Genomic DNA, 16,907 nt, shown 5'->3' with positions numbered 1-16,907 from the left:
AGAGATGGTTTGATGGGAGTTAAGCAAGCAACAAGTGAAATTGGAGTTTGGATCCTGAGGAGGCAGGGGACCTCAATGAAATGGGAGTTTAGATCCAGGAGTTTAGATCCAGAGGAGGCAGGGAACCACAAGGAAGGGACTTTGGCTTGGCAGCCTTGAAGGTAAGTGGCTAATGGATGGTTTCTATCTCAATGATAAAGAAGTCTGTGAGTTTCTTAAAGGAGAAGGAGAGAGAGGTTTAACAAGGCAGTTTGAATTGAAGCTGGGGCACAGGTACAGTGACATAGCAAGTAGAACAACTGTCTCGTAGCTTGAGTAACCTAGGTTCAGTTCTGACCACGGGCATGTTTTGTGTGGAGTTAGCACATTCTCCTCACTGGGTTTCCTCTCACAACGCAAAGGCATCTCAGCTGATAGATTAATTGGCTACTGTATATTGAGCCGAGTGTGTTGGTGATTGTTGGAAGTTAGGAAGGGTGGAAAGGGGAAGTTGATAGGAATGTTTGAGGAGTGAAATGGGATTAATCTAAGCAGATGTTTGATGTCTGGTCTGGCCTTTTTCCATGTTGTATGACTCTATGTAATTTAAGCCATATGTTATCTGATTTAGCCAGAAATGGTGGCCAATGGGCAAACCTGTTAAATTCATAAGTGTTCTTGGTTGAGCACATTGGAACAGAGATGTGGCTGTGCCGGGGTGGCGGGGGGGTGCAGAGAGTGAGAAAGATTCCATAGGGAAGAGGACATAAGAACTAGAGCTGAGGATGTGTTCAGTGGATAAAGTGCAGAGCAAAGGCCAGGGGCATGATAGCTCATCAATTGGCAGAGGCCCAGGTCCATGTTGAGAGGGCTGGAAAGATTACAGACCTTTAACTTTGCAGAGAGATAAATGAAAGAGGGTGTACGCGTTATTAGGTGGCCTAGATTTATTCAGTCTGGAGCACCATTTCCAGGATTTCTAGGTAGTGACAAGAAAGGACAAACTTGAGAAAGCTCTTAATTCACAGGATAGTCATAGTCATACTTTATTGATCCCGGGGGAAATTGGTTTTCGTTACAGTTGCACCATAAATAAATAGTAATAAAACCATAAATAGTTAAATAGTAATATGTAAATTATGCCAGTAAATTATGAAATAAGTCCAGAACCAGCCTATTGGCTCAGGGTGTCTGACCCTCCAAGGGAGGAGTTGTAAAGTCCGATGGCCACAGGCAGGAATGACTTCCTATGACGCTCTGTGTTGCATCTCGGAGGAATGAGTCTCTGGCTGAATGTACTCCTGTGCCCAACCAGTCCATTATGTAGTGGATGGGAGACATTGTCCAAGATGGCATGCAACTTAGACAGCATCCTCTTTTCAGACACCACCGTGAGAGAGTCCAGTTCCATCTCCACAACATCACTGGCCTTGCGAATAAGTTTGTTGATTCTGTTGGTGTCTGCTATGCTCAGCCTGCTGCCCCAGCAGGTTGATGAAATTTCAAAACGCCTTCAGCATGCTGGAAGTGATGAGTTTTCCTCCTACTGACTTGATGACCACGTGACTTGATTAAGGTTTTTTTGGCTGTTTTTCATTACTACCAAGAGGGAGGAGGTATAGGAGCAACACACACAAATGCTGGAGGAACTCAGCAGGTCAGACAGCAGTTATGGAAATGAATAAACAGTCGATGTTTCAGGCGGAGACTTCTCTTCAGGACTGGAAAGGAAGGGGGAAGATACTAGAATAGAAAGGTGGGGGAGGGGAAGGAGGACAAGCTAGAAAAGGATAGGTTAAGCTAGGTGGGTTGTAAAGGTAAAGGGCTGGAAAGAAAGAAATCTGATGGGAGAAGAGAGTGGACCATAGGAGAAAGGGAAGGAGGAGGGGCACTAGGGAGAGGTGAATAGTCGGGTGAGAAGAGGAGTTAACAGGCTGGAGTGGGGAAATAGTCACAAAATAACAAGGGATGTGTAGACAAATGAAGTTGTATGCTTGGTCTCAAGCATTTACTCAATAGGTTACATTTGTTTTGCAGGACTGGAGTTTGCGGGGTCAGTGATAGAAGTTGGTACCAATGTCACAGGGGTTTCCAAGGTAAGACTTTGCAGTTTAGGTGCATTGGGTCCATCTAATGTATTTGGAGGCTAATGCCAAGCTGTAGGGTGCACATCCACAGATAAGCTTCCCTGATTCATGTGTCAGCTTTAACCTGCAAGCAATAGGCATCAGAAACTTCGCTTCTTGCAACAGTCTGAGATCTCTCTGTAAATTTGCTGCTCTAAATCCTGGGGACTGTTGAGTGGTCTATAATATCTCATTAACGCATTCTCAGTTCTACCCGTAAAGCCTCACTAGACAAAGTTCTCCAATCTGTCCTGACTGTGCACTGCTGTGATATTTTCCTTGACTAGTACTGTCACTCTTTCGCCTTTAATCCCTCCCACTTTTCACCTCTAAAACAATGGAACCCTGGAATATTAAGCTGCCAGTCCTGCCCTTCCTGCAACCAAATCTCACTGATGGCTACAAAGTCATAATTACACGTGCTAATTCCTGCCATAAGCTTATCTGCCTTTCCTACAATACATGCAGCTCATATTGCCATATAAGCAGCTCGGACATTGGTCCCACCATGCTCACTTTGATTCTTGACCTTCTGTGTAGGCTTAGCATTGTCTTTCTCCACAACCATCTGTTCTGGTGTTCTGGTGCTCTGGTTCCAATTCCCCTGCAACTCTAGTTTAGACACCTCTCCCCTCCTGCCCCCCCCTTGCCCCCAATCCCAGGTAGCACTAGCAAACCTTCCTGCTAGGATATTAGCTCTCCAATTCAGGTGCAAACAGTTCTGTCTGTACGTGTCCCAACTTCTCTGAAAAAGAGTCCAACGATCCAAAAATTAGCCACATGTTGAACTGCATGATCTTCCTATTTCTGGCCTCACTAACAGTGGCCTCTCAGTTAGCAGTCCTGAGATCACAGCCCTGGGGATCCTATCCTTCAAGTTAACACCTAACTCCTTGAATTCACTTTGCAGGATCCCGTCACCCATCCTATCCATGTCATTGGTACTGACATGGGCTAAGATTTCTGGCTGCTCACCTTTCCATTTAAGAATGCTGTGGACTCGATCCGAGATATTCTTAACCCTAGCACCCAGAAAGCAACAAACTAATGGGAAACTTGTTCTCGTCTACAGAGCCTCCATTCTGTTCCTCTAACCAATGATTGCCCTTTCACCTCTTCTCCCCGCTTCCCTTCTAAACTGCAGATCCCAGCTGAGTGCCAGAGACGTGGTAGGTCACCCCCGCCCCCCAACCAACAGTATCCAAAGCATTATACTTATTACTGAGGGGAATGGCTGCTCCACTTACACCTCCCTTCTCTTTGTTGGCTCAGATAAAATTCAGTCCCAGCAAGGTATCATCATCATCAGGTGCTATGCCCAGATTGAGCTTTGACTGCCATGGCCCACACACTCCTGTTTTGGGTTAAGTGGATCAATTCACTGGTATTCATTTCCAGTTCTCTGGCAGCTGTCTCCATCATAATTTGTCTTTGCCTTCCTCTTGCTTTCTTCCCTTCAATCTTTCCCATAAGTACCATGCATTCTAACTCCTCTTCCCTAATCACATGTCCAATGAAGTTACATTGCCTTTTCATGATCTCATACATTATTTCTCTTTTTGTGCTTGACATCCTCATTAGATATTCATTTCATCCATGATATTTTTTGCATCCTCCTCAAAAACCACTTTGCTGCTGCTTCAATTCGTTTCCTAGTGTTACTAGATATTGTCCAACATTCTGAGCCATATAACGTAACTGGATAAATGTAACATTTCAGTGCTCTGAGGCGGGTTGTCATGCCTAGTTTAGTGTTGGTCAGTATACTCTTCATTCTCGTAAAGGGTCTTTTGCCATCCCTATTCTTCTTTTGATGTCCATGACACACCTGCCATCTGATGTCACCCAGCTTCCTAAGTAGAAAAAGCTCTGTAATTGTTTTATGTTTTCCCCATTTATTCTCAACCTGCAGAAAGGATTCTCCTCCTTTTTGGATATCGTCATACATTCTGTCTTTTTGCAATTGATAGACCATTTTTGCACTTTCTTCAACAACTATATCAATTAAGTTTTGTAGTTCTTCCTCTGTACTTGCAATTAACACAGTGTCATCTGCATATCTAAAATTATTGATTGACACCGCCAACTTTGATTCCCAAGATGTCTCTTATTTTTTGTAATATTGTTTCGCTGTACACATTAAACAAATCAGGGGAGAAAACATACCCTTGTCTAACGCCTCTCTTGATTTTCGTAAACTGACTCACTTCTCCATCTATTCTTACAGTGGCAGTTTTCTGATTAGGCGGAGGCCTTTCGAATCTAGATCTAGAGTTTTCTGTAATATTTCAAATAACTTATTGTGCTTCACTTTATCAAATGCTTTTGTGCAGTTGATAAAACAAACAAATCTTTTTACACTTGAATAGCTTGTTCTGATAGTATCCTTAACATCAATATCGCGTTTCTTGTACCTTTGTCTTTCACAAACCACATTGTTCTTTAGCTATTTCAGCTTGTATCTTACTTTTAACTCTTGTTATCAAAAGTCTTAGAAGTATCTTAGTGATATGACTAATTAAACTTATGGTTCAACGTAATTCACATTCTATTGCTCCAGGTTTCTTAGGAAGAGTGATAAATACTGATTTTTTTCATCTCTTCTGGTATTATTGCAGTCTCATAAATGTCATCAATTAAATCAGTAAGTTTTTCAATTCCATAATCTTCAAGGGCGATAATTTGTTCTATTCCTATTCATCAGGACCTGCTGCCTTTCCTTTCTTCATCTTCAAGGCATGCGGTCTTCAAATAGTTCTCACCTTACAAGATGTCGCTCTCTCACTTGCTATTTCAGAACTGTCTTGTTCTTTGATACCCTTTTTATTCTCCATTATTAAAATTGGAGTTTAGAAAGTTGAAAATCCGGTGGCAATAAAGCTCCAATAACTTGAATGAAAATAATAAAGTATTTAATCTATGTATGCAAATATTATTTGAAGGAACAGTGTTTTTGACAAATGACATGACAGGAAATGCCAAACCATCATTCAGAAAGAAAATTGATTCTAAGCTGGATTCTTCATTATGATTTTTGTTTCCCTGTATTTTGGAGGGTGGGGGGTTTGTTGTAGTGCCAGCACACCTCATCATCATCTGTATGCGTTGTTGAACTTTATCCAACATGGGTGTATATATATATATATATACCCACCCATGTTGGATAAAGTTCAACATATATATATATATATATATATATATATATATATATAATATCAAGAGAGATTTAATTTGTATTCTGTTAAGGGAGACCGAGTGCTAGGTGTGACTTCCATTGGAGCGATGGCAGAACAGTGCATCGTTGACCATAAGGTGAGTGGCGTGCGATTTCAGAGCAGCCAATGAAGTCTGTTCTGAAAATCTCGTGATCTTGCAGGGTGAAACAATCGTTTGGGCTGAGATGGAGTGGAAGGAGTGCAGTTTGAATTAATGTTTGGTTTGGTATTTGTGGTTTAAATACTACCTCAAGAAGGATATGTCATGTCTCAAAAGCGCAAGTCCATGGGTAAGGATACAGCTGAATCAACTCTTCTGTGGAGTTTGGGTTATCACTCAACTTCTTTCTCATGTTCTCACATTGGCTATGACTTTAGACAAACCAAGCCAACTGCAAAGTGCTCAGTAATGATTTTTTGAGTCTTCAAGTGTTCATGTCTCACTCTGACACCTTGCCATGCTTAATCAACTGTTGCAACACCCAACATTGCTACAGAGGTTGCACTTTAATATGTTTCTCATTCTCTGTGAAGGATTGCAACATCATGAGGGTATTCAAGCCATTTACTCTGTTTTCCATTGGCTGCTGCACTGGCCCCCTCCCCGCGTACACATTTTGTTGTGTTTGCTCACCTCATCACAATCTTCATAAACTTCATTTCCAACTGCAGATCGGTATTTTTTTTTAAAGTTATGAACTAGCATGATGTATTAATTTATCTGGGAATCTGTGCTCACTATGCTGTGAGAAAGAGAGAGAGATGAAGGAAAACTCTTCTGTTCCAGCAAGGCTTGTTAGTTTAACCCTGTAATTCGGAACACAACTCTGTAAGCTGATCTTTTTGAGTTCTTGTAACTTTTTGGAAAGATGCTGCTTTCAGATGAAGAGGAAAGGAATACTTTTGGTATAATAGACTAATGATGTTTGCTGATTGTATATTTGCTTTAAGGTAAAATTATTGAGGTAAGTTGTCCTTTTGTCACCTTAGGTCCTTCCTACAGCTAAATTAGTTTTACCTGTAATTAAGGAGCTCAATTGCTGATCCCTCGTTCCCATTATGGTGAACAAAGCTGAGTCTGTGATAGAAAGTTTTGTCACACTTTAAAAGGCTCCTGTGTTCTGTATTTTAAAGAAGTTTAATCTTTTAGTACTCTCTTCAATCGAGGAAACTCCATCAAATGTATTTCATTGTCTTTAATATGAGTGTAGAGGCTAAACAGCTTCCGAAGCTATGCAAATACTGGTCTGAATTAAAAAGTAGGGAAAGATAGGGCAATGTACTTCTAGTTGTGATTGTGGTATGGAAATACCACGCGTGCTCTTCCATCGCCATAGTTAGTACTGTTTACACACTGTCAAGAAGTCAGAGTCATAGAGTAATACAGTATGGAAAAAGGCCACTCGGCCCAACTGGTCCATGCCAACCACAGCATATTTCCTGGTAGCCCCACTTGCTCACACATAACCCTCCAAATCACACTCCTCCATGTACCTATCCAAGAGTCTCTTAAACGTTGCAGTTGTACCTGCTTCGACCTCTTCCTCTGGCAGTTCATTCTAGGTATTTACTACCCTCTGTGTAAGGAAGTTTTCTCAGGTATGTTTTAATTCTCTCCCCTCTTATTTTGTGTCTGTGCTCTCTAATTGATTGGTTCCTGATTGGTCAGGATGTCAAAAGTTACAGAGAAATGGGGCTGTGAGGGATTATAAATCAGCCATGGAATGGTGAGCAGACTCGATGGGTCAAATAGCCTAATTCTGCCCTAATGTCTTATGGAACTGAGAGGTGATCTTATAGATGTGTATAAAATTAGGGGCACAGCCAGAGTTAATGTGGACTGCCTTTTCCCCAGGATTGGAGAATCAAGAAATCAATGACGTAGGTTTAAGGGAATAGGAATCTGAGGGGCGACTGTTTCACCAAAAGTATGGTCATTTTATGAAATGAGCTGCCAGAGGCAGGTAACTTAATAACACTTAAATATTTGGACAAGTACATGGATAGGAAAGGTTGAGAAGAATCTGGGTGAAATGCAGGCAAATGGGACGAGGTTAGATCGGAACCTTGAGCAAAGGGCTCATTTCCATGCTGTCTGACATTACGACTATACTGCTTATAGCCCAGACCGAGTGGAGATGATTGGATATGTATCCCAGCAGTCAACCCTGGAGATTTCATGATGTAACTATAATTGTTTTGTGCCTTGACCTTGTCACTCTGATTGATAGTGATATCGTTGATCACCTTGTTTTAAAAATATGTCCAAATGCTCTCATGGTTTAAGGCTGGGTTGCATTGTTTTGTATTGTTTAGAGTAAACATCTCACCTACAGAGTAGTGTGAGCAAGCTTGCCAGATGCTGTAAGTGTGCCCTTTAACTTGAGTGCTCATTGTAGTCCAGTAGCATCAGTTGCTTTAAAAAGCCTAAGGGTGGGAGGATGGAGATAATGTTCTCTACCAAATGAGGTGTCAGGCCTTCCCTTTGCTAGCCTACAGGTCACCCTTGGGCAAGGTGTAGCACCTGCCTAGCTCCCCAATTGGGGTCATATGGAACCATGGGAGCAGGTGGTGGATAGTCATATGAGCAGCTGATGCATATCGCAAGTTCTGGTTATGGGACCACTTGCACCACGCAGACAATCTCTGAGGAGTATTGATAATGGCTGCGGTCACCCGTTTTGTAAAGACACTACTCAGAAGGCGGCAAACCACTGCTGTGGAAAAATTTGCCAAAAACAATAATGATCATGGAAAGACCATGATCTAACAATGTGGCACATAATGATGACGTATTTGATCATAGAAGTCACTGCAGAATTGAGTAATAACACGCTGGAGGGGAAAGGGAGGAATATGGGATGGGAGAACAATGTGTGGTCAGCGGTGGTTGGTTGCATATCCAATATGCTGCCTTGGTTTTAACTGTGTGCCTGAAATCCCTTTAGGTATTGTGGCCGATTGATGAGACTATATCGTTTGAAATGGCAAGCATGTTACCGGTTTCATATGGCACAGCGATCCTGGCTCTGCAGCACCGAGCAAATACACAGCCAGGGTGAGAAGTGACATCATTCAATCCTAGTTTGCCTTTCATGTGCTTGTCAGCAGACAGTATAGGAGGTTCTCTGGCAATTGCGGGAGCAACAGCTTATGGTGAAAACTGGGACAAAAACTTACATATGGTGACAAATACGTTTTACAATTTTATTCCATTTACCTTAACCTTGTAGACAAAATTTTGAAGTGTGCAGCACAGAACAAGATTGATGAACTCAAAGTTCCGGAATACCTCCTTGAAAGAGCAATTGAACTAATCCAACTCCTGTATGATTTCCCCTGCGTCATCCTTCTTTGCAAGTGGTCTCACTCTCAGTAGATGAACCTAAGAGTTTGAAGATGAATCCAGGTTGAAACTCTCTAGCCAGCAATCTGTGGTCTTGCAGCTCCCTTGATCTGGTCTGATTTGAATCTGTCGTATAGATCTGTACCAATTAACTAATTCTAACTAAAATCAAAAATTAGCTCTCTTATCTATACTAATCTGTAGTTAATTAACCTACCAGTGCAGCTTTTCTAATCTTAGGTGACAGTATTTCCAATTTAAAGAAACTTTTGTTTACAGACAGTCCTCAGAACCCTCGCATGGCCTGAGGACTGCTCGTACTTGGAAAGAACAATTCTCCTGCTCCGAAGATGATGATTGGAGGCAATTTTTCTGTGACTCAACACCAGTCAGGTCCCAAGGCTGCTTGACTAGCAAGTTTCAACCTATACTCCTAAACAACTTCACTTGGAGCAGTCTTGCTGTCTAGCAAGTCTGTGGTACAACCTGTTACTTAGATTACACTATTTATAACAAATTTTAAGTCTGATCTAAGTTTTTCTTCATACACACCAAACACCATTGGTACTACAGTTTGTGTAGCCATCTAGTGACTCCTGTGACCCAGGTTCGAGCCTGTTCTCTTTGTGAGATAGGTTGGTTTCTCCCAGGTTCTTTTGTTTCCTCCCACATTCCAAAGAGGTGCTCTTCAGTTGGTTAATTGGGCACTCCATATTTCCCTTGGTGTAAGTGGATGGCAGGAGACTCTGGTGGATGTTAGTGGGTATGGGAAAGAGAATGGGTGGCAGGAAAATATGGGGAATAGAATTGCTCAAAATGTTCTGTGAGAGCTGGCATAGATACAGTGGTCTAAATGAGCTTTCATTTCAAAAGAAAATGTCAAATAATGTGAAAGTTAGACAATCTCATCCAAGTTCTCTCAAACCACAATTTAATATTCCTTCCCCCCCGCAATCAGTTATCACTGTCACCAAATTCACAACCTGCTTCTTCTTCCTTCTTCTGAGGTTGTCCTCAGGGATCGAATATGACTTTGCGACTTTCACTCCAATTCTGAGGTAGCTAAAGAGGCCACACATTTATGGTAATTTTACCAGCACTGACAGCTGCTCCCACTCCAGTAACTCTGCCAAGGGCCAAGAACAATACAGTGTAATTGTTAGAGATGCATTTTTCTTAGCGGGGGGGGGGTGATTGTGAATAAAATGGCCAGTCCATTCTCATTTCTCTTGAACTAAGCCTCTTAGCAAGTGTCACCTGGAGGCAGTCGGTTTGGAGAATTGTATCTTGATTAAGATCACCAGCTAAGCAGTACCCAGAGACCAGTTCTGTGAGCTTCCTGGTTCATGAGATGTTGTTCCATGCTGGACATTGCTTCTCAGCTCCATGCTTATGGGGAAAGATCCTGACTTCCATTACTCTTGTTTAATACAGTCATTAAAACTCACCACTTCGACCAAAGTGTTGGTCATTGACCAAGTACCTTGCTGCTGTTGTTCAGAGGTGACATGGATGATTAAATGCAACTTGTTTTTTTGTGAGCATGTGATTCTGTATTTCTGAGAGGCCTGAATCTAATTTGAAGTTGTGTCCCTTGTTTCTGCTGACATTTGCCAGGGAGACGGTTCTGGTGACAGCAGCAGCTGGTGCAGCAGGACTTGCTGCTATGGACATTGCATCTCACATCCTGAATGCCAAGGTTTGATGCTCTTTTTGTTTTTGATACCATAGGATATAGTAGCAGAATTAGGCCATTTGGCCTGTTGAGTTTGCTCCACCTTTCATCATGGCTGATCCAATATTCCTCTCAGCCCCAATCTCCTCCCTTTTCCATGTATCCCTTCATGCCCTGACCAATCAAGAATCTATCAACCTCTGCCTTAAATATACATAAAGAATTGGCCTTAACAGCTGTCCCTCTGGCTAAAGAAATTCCTCCTCATCTCTGTTCTAAAACTGCGCCCTTCTATTCTGAGACTGTGTCCTCTGGTCTTAGACTCCCCCATCATAGAAAATATGCTTTCACCATTTGATAGGTTTCAGTGAGGTCACCCCTCATTCTTTGGAATTCTAGTGAATATAGGCCGAGAGCCCTCAAACGCTTTTCATATGAAAAGCCATTCAATCCTGGAATAATTTTTGTGAACCTCCTTTGAACCCTCTGCAGTTTCAGCACATCCTTTCTAAGAATAGGGGCCCAAAACTGCTCACGATACTCCAAGTGAGGTCTCACCACTGCTTTATAAAGTCTCAGCATTGCATCCTTGCTTTTATACTCTAGTCCCCTTCATATGAATGCTAACATCGCATTTGCCTTCCTCACCACAGACTCAAGCTGCAAATTAACCTTTAGGGAATCCTGCACAAGGACTCCAAAGTCTCTTTGCACCTCAGTTTTTTGTATTTTCTCTCCCTTTCATTTCTTCAACCAAAGTGCATGACCATACACTTTCTGACACTGTATTCCATCTCCCATTTCTTCACCCATTCTCCTAATCTGTCTAAGTCCTTCTACCCTCTCTATTTCCTCAAAACTACCTGCCTCTCCACCTGTCTTCATCTGATCTGCAAACTTTGCAACAATGCCTCAATTACATCATCCAAATCATTGATAAATAATGTAAAAAGAATCGGTCCCAACACAGACCTCCGTGGAACACCACTAGTCACTGGCAGTCAACCAGAAAAGGTTCCCTTTATTCCCATTCTGTGTCTCTTGCAAATCAGCCACTACTTTATCCAAGTAGAATCTTTTCTGTAATACTGTGGGCTCATAGCTTGTTAAGCAGTCTCGTGTGGCACCTTGTCAAAGGCCTTCTGAAAATCGAAGTCCACAACATCAATGGATTCTCCTTTGTCTATCCTGCTGACTCTGGCGCATTTTATCATGTCCTCCAAGTATCCTGAGATTTCATCCTTCCAACGTCTTCCCAGCCACTGAGGTCAGACTAACTGGCCTATAATTTCCTTTCTTCTGGATCTCTCCCTTCTTGAAGAGTGGATTGACATTTGCAATTTTCCAGTCTTCCGCAACCATTCCAGAATCTAGTGATTTATGAAAGATCATTACTGATGCCTTCATGATCTCTTCAGCTATCTCTTTCAGAATTCTGGAGTGTACACCATCTGGTCCAGGTGACTTATCTACCTTCAGACCTTTCAGCTTCCCAGGAACTTTCTCTCTAGTTATGGTAACTTCACACACTTCATGCCCTGACACCTGGAACTTCCACCGTACTGCTAGTGTCTCCCACAGTGAAGACTGATGCAAGTTCATACGCCATTTTGTTGTTCCCCATTACTACCACTATGGCATCATTTTCCAGTGGCCCGACATCTATTCCCACCTCTCGTTTACACTTTGTATCCGAAGAAACTTTTGGTATATCTTGTTTCTATCTGGTGCTCTCTTGCCCAGCAGTTTGGTAGGAGTATTGTGGAGAGATGAACAGAACGAGGGAAAGGTCCCTCTGCAGAGGTTGTCAGTGCTGTAGAACACTTTGCCCTTGCCTATTCTATTTTGAATTTTCAACGTGCAGTATTTTACTTAGGGAAAATATTTGCATTTGCACACTAACAAATGTTGTTTCCTGTCCAACATTGTGAATACTTAACAATAAAGCACTGTGGAGTCTGAGTGACATGGAAGGATGGCAAAGCTTTTTTCTTTAAATACCTGTGCTGTCTTGAATCTGATTCCAACACACTGGATGGTTGACTTCCACAACCATCACCAAGAGGAGCTCAGTAGCAACAGCACTGAACTGACCTGGCAGCTTGGAACGTAAGTGTACTCCTTCACAATCTGTAACTTAATGGCCCAGGATATCCCTCACTCAGCATTACTATCAAGCCAGGGAATACCCTGGATTCAGCAATGAATATAATAGGACACCCTAGCAGCAGTACCAGGAATACCAAGAACAAAGAGCCAACTTGATGAATATACCTACATGTGCACTAAACAACAAAACAAGCATATAGTTAATAGTTCTAAGTTATCCTGCAAACAATTGATCAGATTAAAGCCCTGAAAATGGAGCAGCCTGGGCTTCAAGCAGCAAGAACTACACAGCATTTCTTTGTGGGCTGCCATAGAAATAATAAGAGCCTGGCAATGACCAGCTGAAACGAGAGAAACTAACCACCTCCAGTGTCATTGCAAACTTCCCCACCATTGCACTGGGGGAGTTGGTGAGTAGAAGATGGGAGTTGAGGCTCAATTCTAATCAGCATATTCTTTATACTTTATTGTCGCCAAACAATTGATACTAGAATGTACAATCATCACAGCGATATTTGATTCTGCGCTTCCCGCTTCCTGGATTACAAATCGATAGTAAATATTAAAAATTTAAATTATAAATCATAAATAGAAAATAGAAAAATGGAAAGTAAGGTAGTGCAAAAGAACCGAGATGCAGGTTGGGATATTTGGAGGGTATGGCCCAGATCCGGGTCAGGATCCGTTCAGCAGTCTTATCATAGTTGGAAAGAAGCTTTCCCAAAGCTGGCCGTACGAGTCTTCAAGCTCCTGAGCCTTCTCCCGGAGGGAAGACGGACGAAAAGTGTGTTGGCTGGGTTGGTGGTGTCCTTGATTATCCTGGCAGCACTGCTCCGACAGCGTGCGGTGTAAGGTGAGTCCAAGGACAGAAGATTGGTTTATGTGATGTGCTGCACCGTGTTCACGATCTTCTGCAGCTTCTTCCGGTCTTGGACAGGACAACTTCCATACCAGGTTGTGATGCACCCTAGGAGAATGCTTTCTACGGTGCATCTATAAAAATGAGTGAGGGTTTTAGGGGACAGGCCAAATTTCTTTAGTTTTCTCAGGAAGTAAAGGCGCTGGTGGGCCTTCTTGGCAGTGAACTCTGCTTGGTTGGACCAAGTCAGATCATTTGTGATATTGACCCGGAGGAACTTAAAGCTTTTGACCTGTTCCACTTGCGCACCACCGATGTAAATTGGGTCGTGCAGTCCGCTACTCCTTCTGAAGTCAACAACCAATTCCTTCGTCTTGCTGACGTTGAGGGATAGGTTATTGTCTTTGCACCATGCCACCATGTTCTTAATTTCTTCTCTTCTCTGTCCTCAAACCCAAGATACAGCCTACAATTGTTGTGTCATCAGCAAACTTATATATTGAGTTCCATATTGACTAAACCATCTGATGCTACAAGGGTAGGAATCTTGTAGTGAGTAGTTTACCTTCTGAATCTATGGTTCAGGAGCATGAGTGAATTCACCTGGATACAGGGCTCAGGAAGCTCAATGCCATCCAGGGCAAAGCAGCCCACATAATTATATGAAGAGCAAGAGGATAAGACATGAAAGAATAGGACCTATCAAGTGTGACCGTGGGAAAGTATGTATGGAACCAGAGGAAATAGCAGAGGCACTTAATGAATACTTTACTTCAGTATTCACTATGGAAAAGGATCTTGGTGATTGTAGTGATGACTTGCAGCAGACTGAAAAGCTTGAGCATGTAAATATTAGGAAAGAGGATGTGCTGGAGCTTTTGGAAAGCATCAAGTTGAATAAGTCGCCGGGACTGGATGAGATGTACCCCAGGCTACTGTGGGAAGCGAGGGAGGAGATTGCTGAGCCTCTGGCGATGATCTTTGAATCATCAGTGCGGACGGGAGAGGTTCCGGAGAATTGGAGGGTTGTGGATGTTGTTCATTTATTCAAGAAAGGGAATAGAGATAGTCCAGTAAATTATAGACCAGTGAGTCTCAGTGGTTGGTAAGTTGATGGAGAGAACCCTGAGAGGCAGGATTTATGAACATTTGGAAAGGTATAATATGATTAGGAATAGCCAGCATGGCTTTGTCAAGGGTGGGTTGTGCCTTACGAGCCTGATTGAATTTTTCGAGGATGTGACTAAACACATTGATGAAGGAAGAGCAGTAGATGTAGTGTATATGGATTTCAGCAAGGCATTTGATAAGGTACCCCATGCAAGGCTTATTGAGAAAGTAAGGAGGCATGGGATCCAAGGGGACTTTGCTTTGTGGATCCAGAACTGGCTTGCCCACAGAAGGCAAAGGGTGGTGGTAGACGGGTCATATTCTGCATGGAGGTCGGTCCCCAGTGGAGTGCCTCAGGGATCTGTTCTGGGACCCTAGCTCTTTGTAATCTTTATAAGTGACCTAGATGAGGAAGTGGAGGGATGGTTTAGTAAGTTTGCTGATGATACAAAGGTTGGGGGTGTTGTGGTTAGTGTGGAGGGCTGTCAGAGGTTACAGCGGGACATTGATAAGATGCAAAACTGGGCTGAGAAGTGGCAGATGGAGTTCAACCCAGATAAGTGTGAAGTAGTTCATTTTGGTAGGTCAAATATGATGGCAGAAAATGGCATTAATGGTAAGACTTTTGGCAATATGGAGGATCAGAGGGATCTTGGGGTCCGAGTCCATAGGACGCTCAAAGCAGTTGTACAGGTTGACTCTGTGGTTAAGAAGGCGTACGGTGTATTGGCCTTCATCAATCGTGGAATTGAGTTTAGGAGCCGAGAGGTAATGTTGCAGCTATATAGGACCCTGGTCAGACCCCACTTGGAGTACTGTGCTCAGTTCTGGTTGCCTCACTACAGGAAGGATGTGGAAGTGTAGAGGAGATTTACAAGGATGTTGCCTGGATTGGGGAGCATGCCTTATGAGAGTGGGTTGAGTGAACTCGGCCTTTTCTCCTTGGAGCAACGGAGGATGAGAGGTGACCTGATAGAGGTGTATGTGATGATGAGAGGCATTAGTCGTGTGGATAGTCAGAGGCTTTTTCCCAGGACTGAAATGATTGCCACAAGAGGACACAGGTTTAAGGTGCTGGGGAGTAGGTACAGAGGAGATGTCAGGGGTAGGCTTTTTACTCAGAGTGGTGAGTGCGTGGAATGGGCTGCCAGCAATGGTGGTGGAGGCGGATACGATAGGGTCTTTTAAGAGCCTTTTGGATAGGTACATGGAGCTTAGAAAAATAGAGGGCTATAGGTAAGCCTAGTAATTTCTAAGGTAGGGACATGTTCGGCACAACTTTGTGGGCTGAAGGGCCTGTATTGTGCTGTAGGTTTTCTATATTTCTATAATTGATAAGAACATAATAAGAACATGAGGGGTAGACCATCTGGCCCATTGAGCCTGCCCTGCCATTAAGTAAGATCATGGCTGATCTGTCCGTAAACTCAGCTCCATCTACCTGCCTTTTCCCCATAACCCTTAATTCCCTTACTATGTAAAAACCTATCCAACTGTTTCTTAACTATATTTAGTGAGGAAGCCTCAACTGCTTCCCTGGGCAGAGAATTCCACAGATTCACTACTCTCTGGGAAAAACAGTTTCTCCTCATCTCCGCCCTAATTCTTCTCCCCTGAATCTTGAGGCAATATCCACTAGTTCTAGTCTCACCTACCAATGGGAACAACTTTCCTACTTCTATCTTATCTATCCCTTTCAAAAGGGACCGTAAACCCTCCACCACTGGCTCACCTTGGCTGCATTCTGTATCACCTGCAAATAACACTACTTACTCACCTCTTAAAGCATCTCTACCACCAAGAAGGGCAATGGCATCCTCATGACCTTGATTTTATCACAATTCCACCATTCATCCAGGTTACAAGTGTTCAGGAAGATAGCTTATTACCAACCTCCCAAGTGCAGCTGGGGACTGACCATTAACATGAGCCTGGCCAGTGATGTCCACATCTCAAAATTAATTAGAAAGAGGGAAAAAAAAACATGACCTGAAACATTAAGTTTGCTCCTCTGTCCACAGATACTGCCTGACCTACTGAGTGTTTCCAGCATTTTCTGTTTCTCTCTCAGATTTCCATTGGCTGCAGTTCTTGATTTTTGATGTTGCCTTTGAGCTTATATTGGACTTGTAATGGCAGCTCAACATAAACAGCCTCCTCTTAGTGGGATTGGGAAATGGGGATTGGTGGTCAAACTGCCGACTGTTTCTCCTGAACTCATTTTATATCAGACATGCGTATGGGGGTAAAAATGCCCAACACAAGTAGATATTAAGTTTAAACTGCTCTGGTTGGGCTGAGAACATATTACAAAGAGAGGTATTCTTGGATTAGGGTTGATCATCTTGGTGATTCCTGCTCAGTGAGTTCCTCATCTTTACATGGTGTCTTATATGATGGCAATAGGGGCTGCAGGCACTGTGGAGCTGATGGAGGAAACAGTCATAATTGGCTTGCTGGAGCACTTTGGAATCATTGTGATATTGGA

General features: G+C 42.8%; 1 protein-coding gene across 4 annotated transcripts in view; it reads left to right on the top strand.

Moving 5' to 3' along the window:
* gtpbp3 (GTP binding protein 3, mitochondrial) overlaps positions 1–16,907 on the top strand; it is a 47,501-nt gene that overhangs the window by 18,664 nt on the left and 11,930 nt on the right. The window contains exons 4-7 of one of the 4 annotated variants that reach the window (XM_072274337.1): positions 2,017–2,075; positions 5,352–5,417; positions 8,269–8,378; positions 10,284–10,365. In XM_072274337.1, coding sequence (XP_072130438.1) covers positions 2,017–2,075; positions 5,352–5,417; positions 8,269–8,378; positions 10,284–10,365 — 317 coding nt within the window. The remainder of the gene's footprint in view (positions 1–2,016; positions 2,076–5,351; positions 5,418–8,268; positions 8,379–10,283; positions 10,366–16,907) is intronic. The other 3 variants (XM_072274338.1, XM_072274339.1, XM_072274340.1) reach the window with 3 other exon arrangements.

The sequence above is a fragment of the Mobula birostris genome, chromosome 12, assembly GCF_030028105.1.
Source record: "Mobula birostris isolate sMobBir1 chromosome 12, sMobBir1.hap1, whole genome shotgun sequence".
Lineage (NCBI taxonomy): Eukaryota > Metazoa > Chordata > Chondrichthyes > Myliobatiformes > Myliobatidae > Mobula > Mobula birostris.
This window is presented reverse-complemented; position numbering and strand designations above follow the sequence as displayed.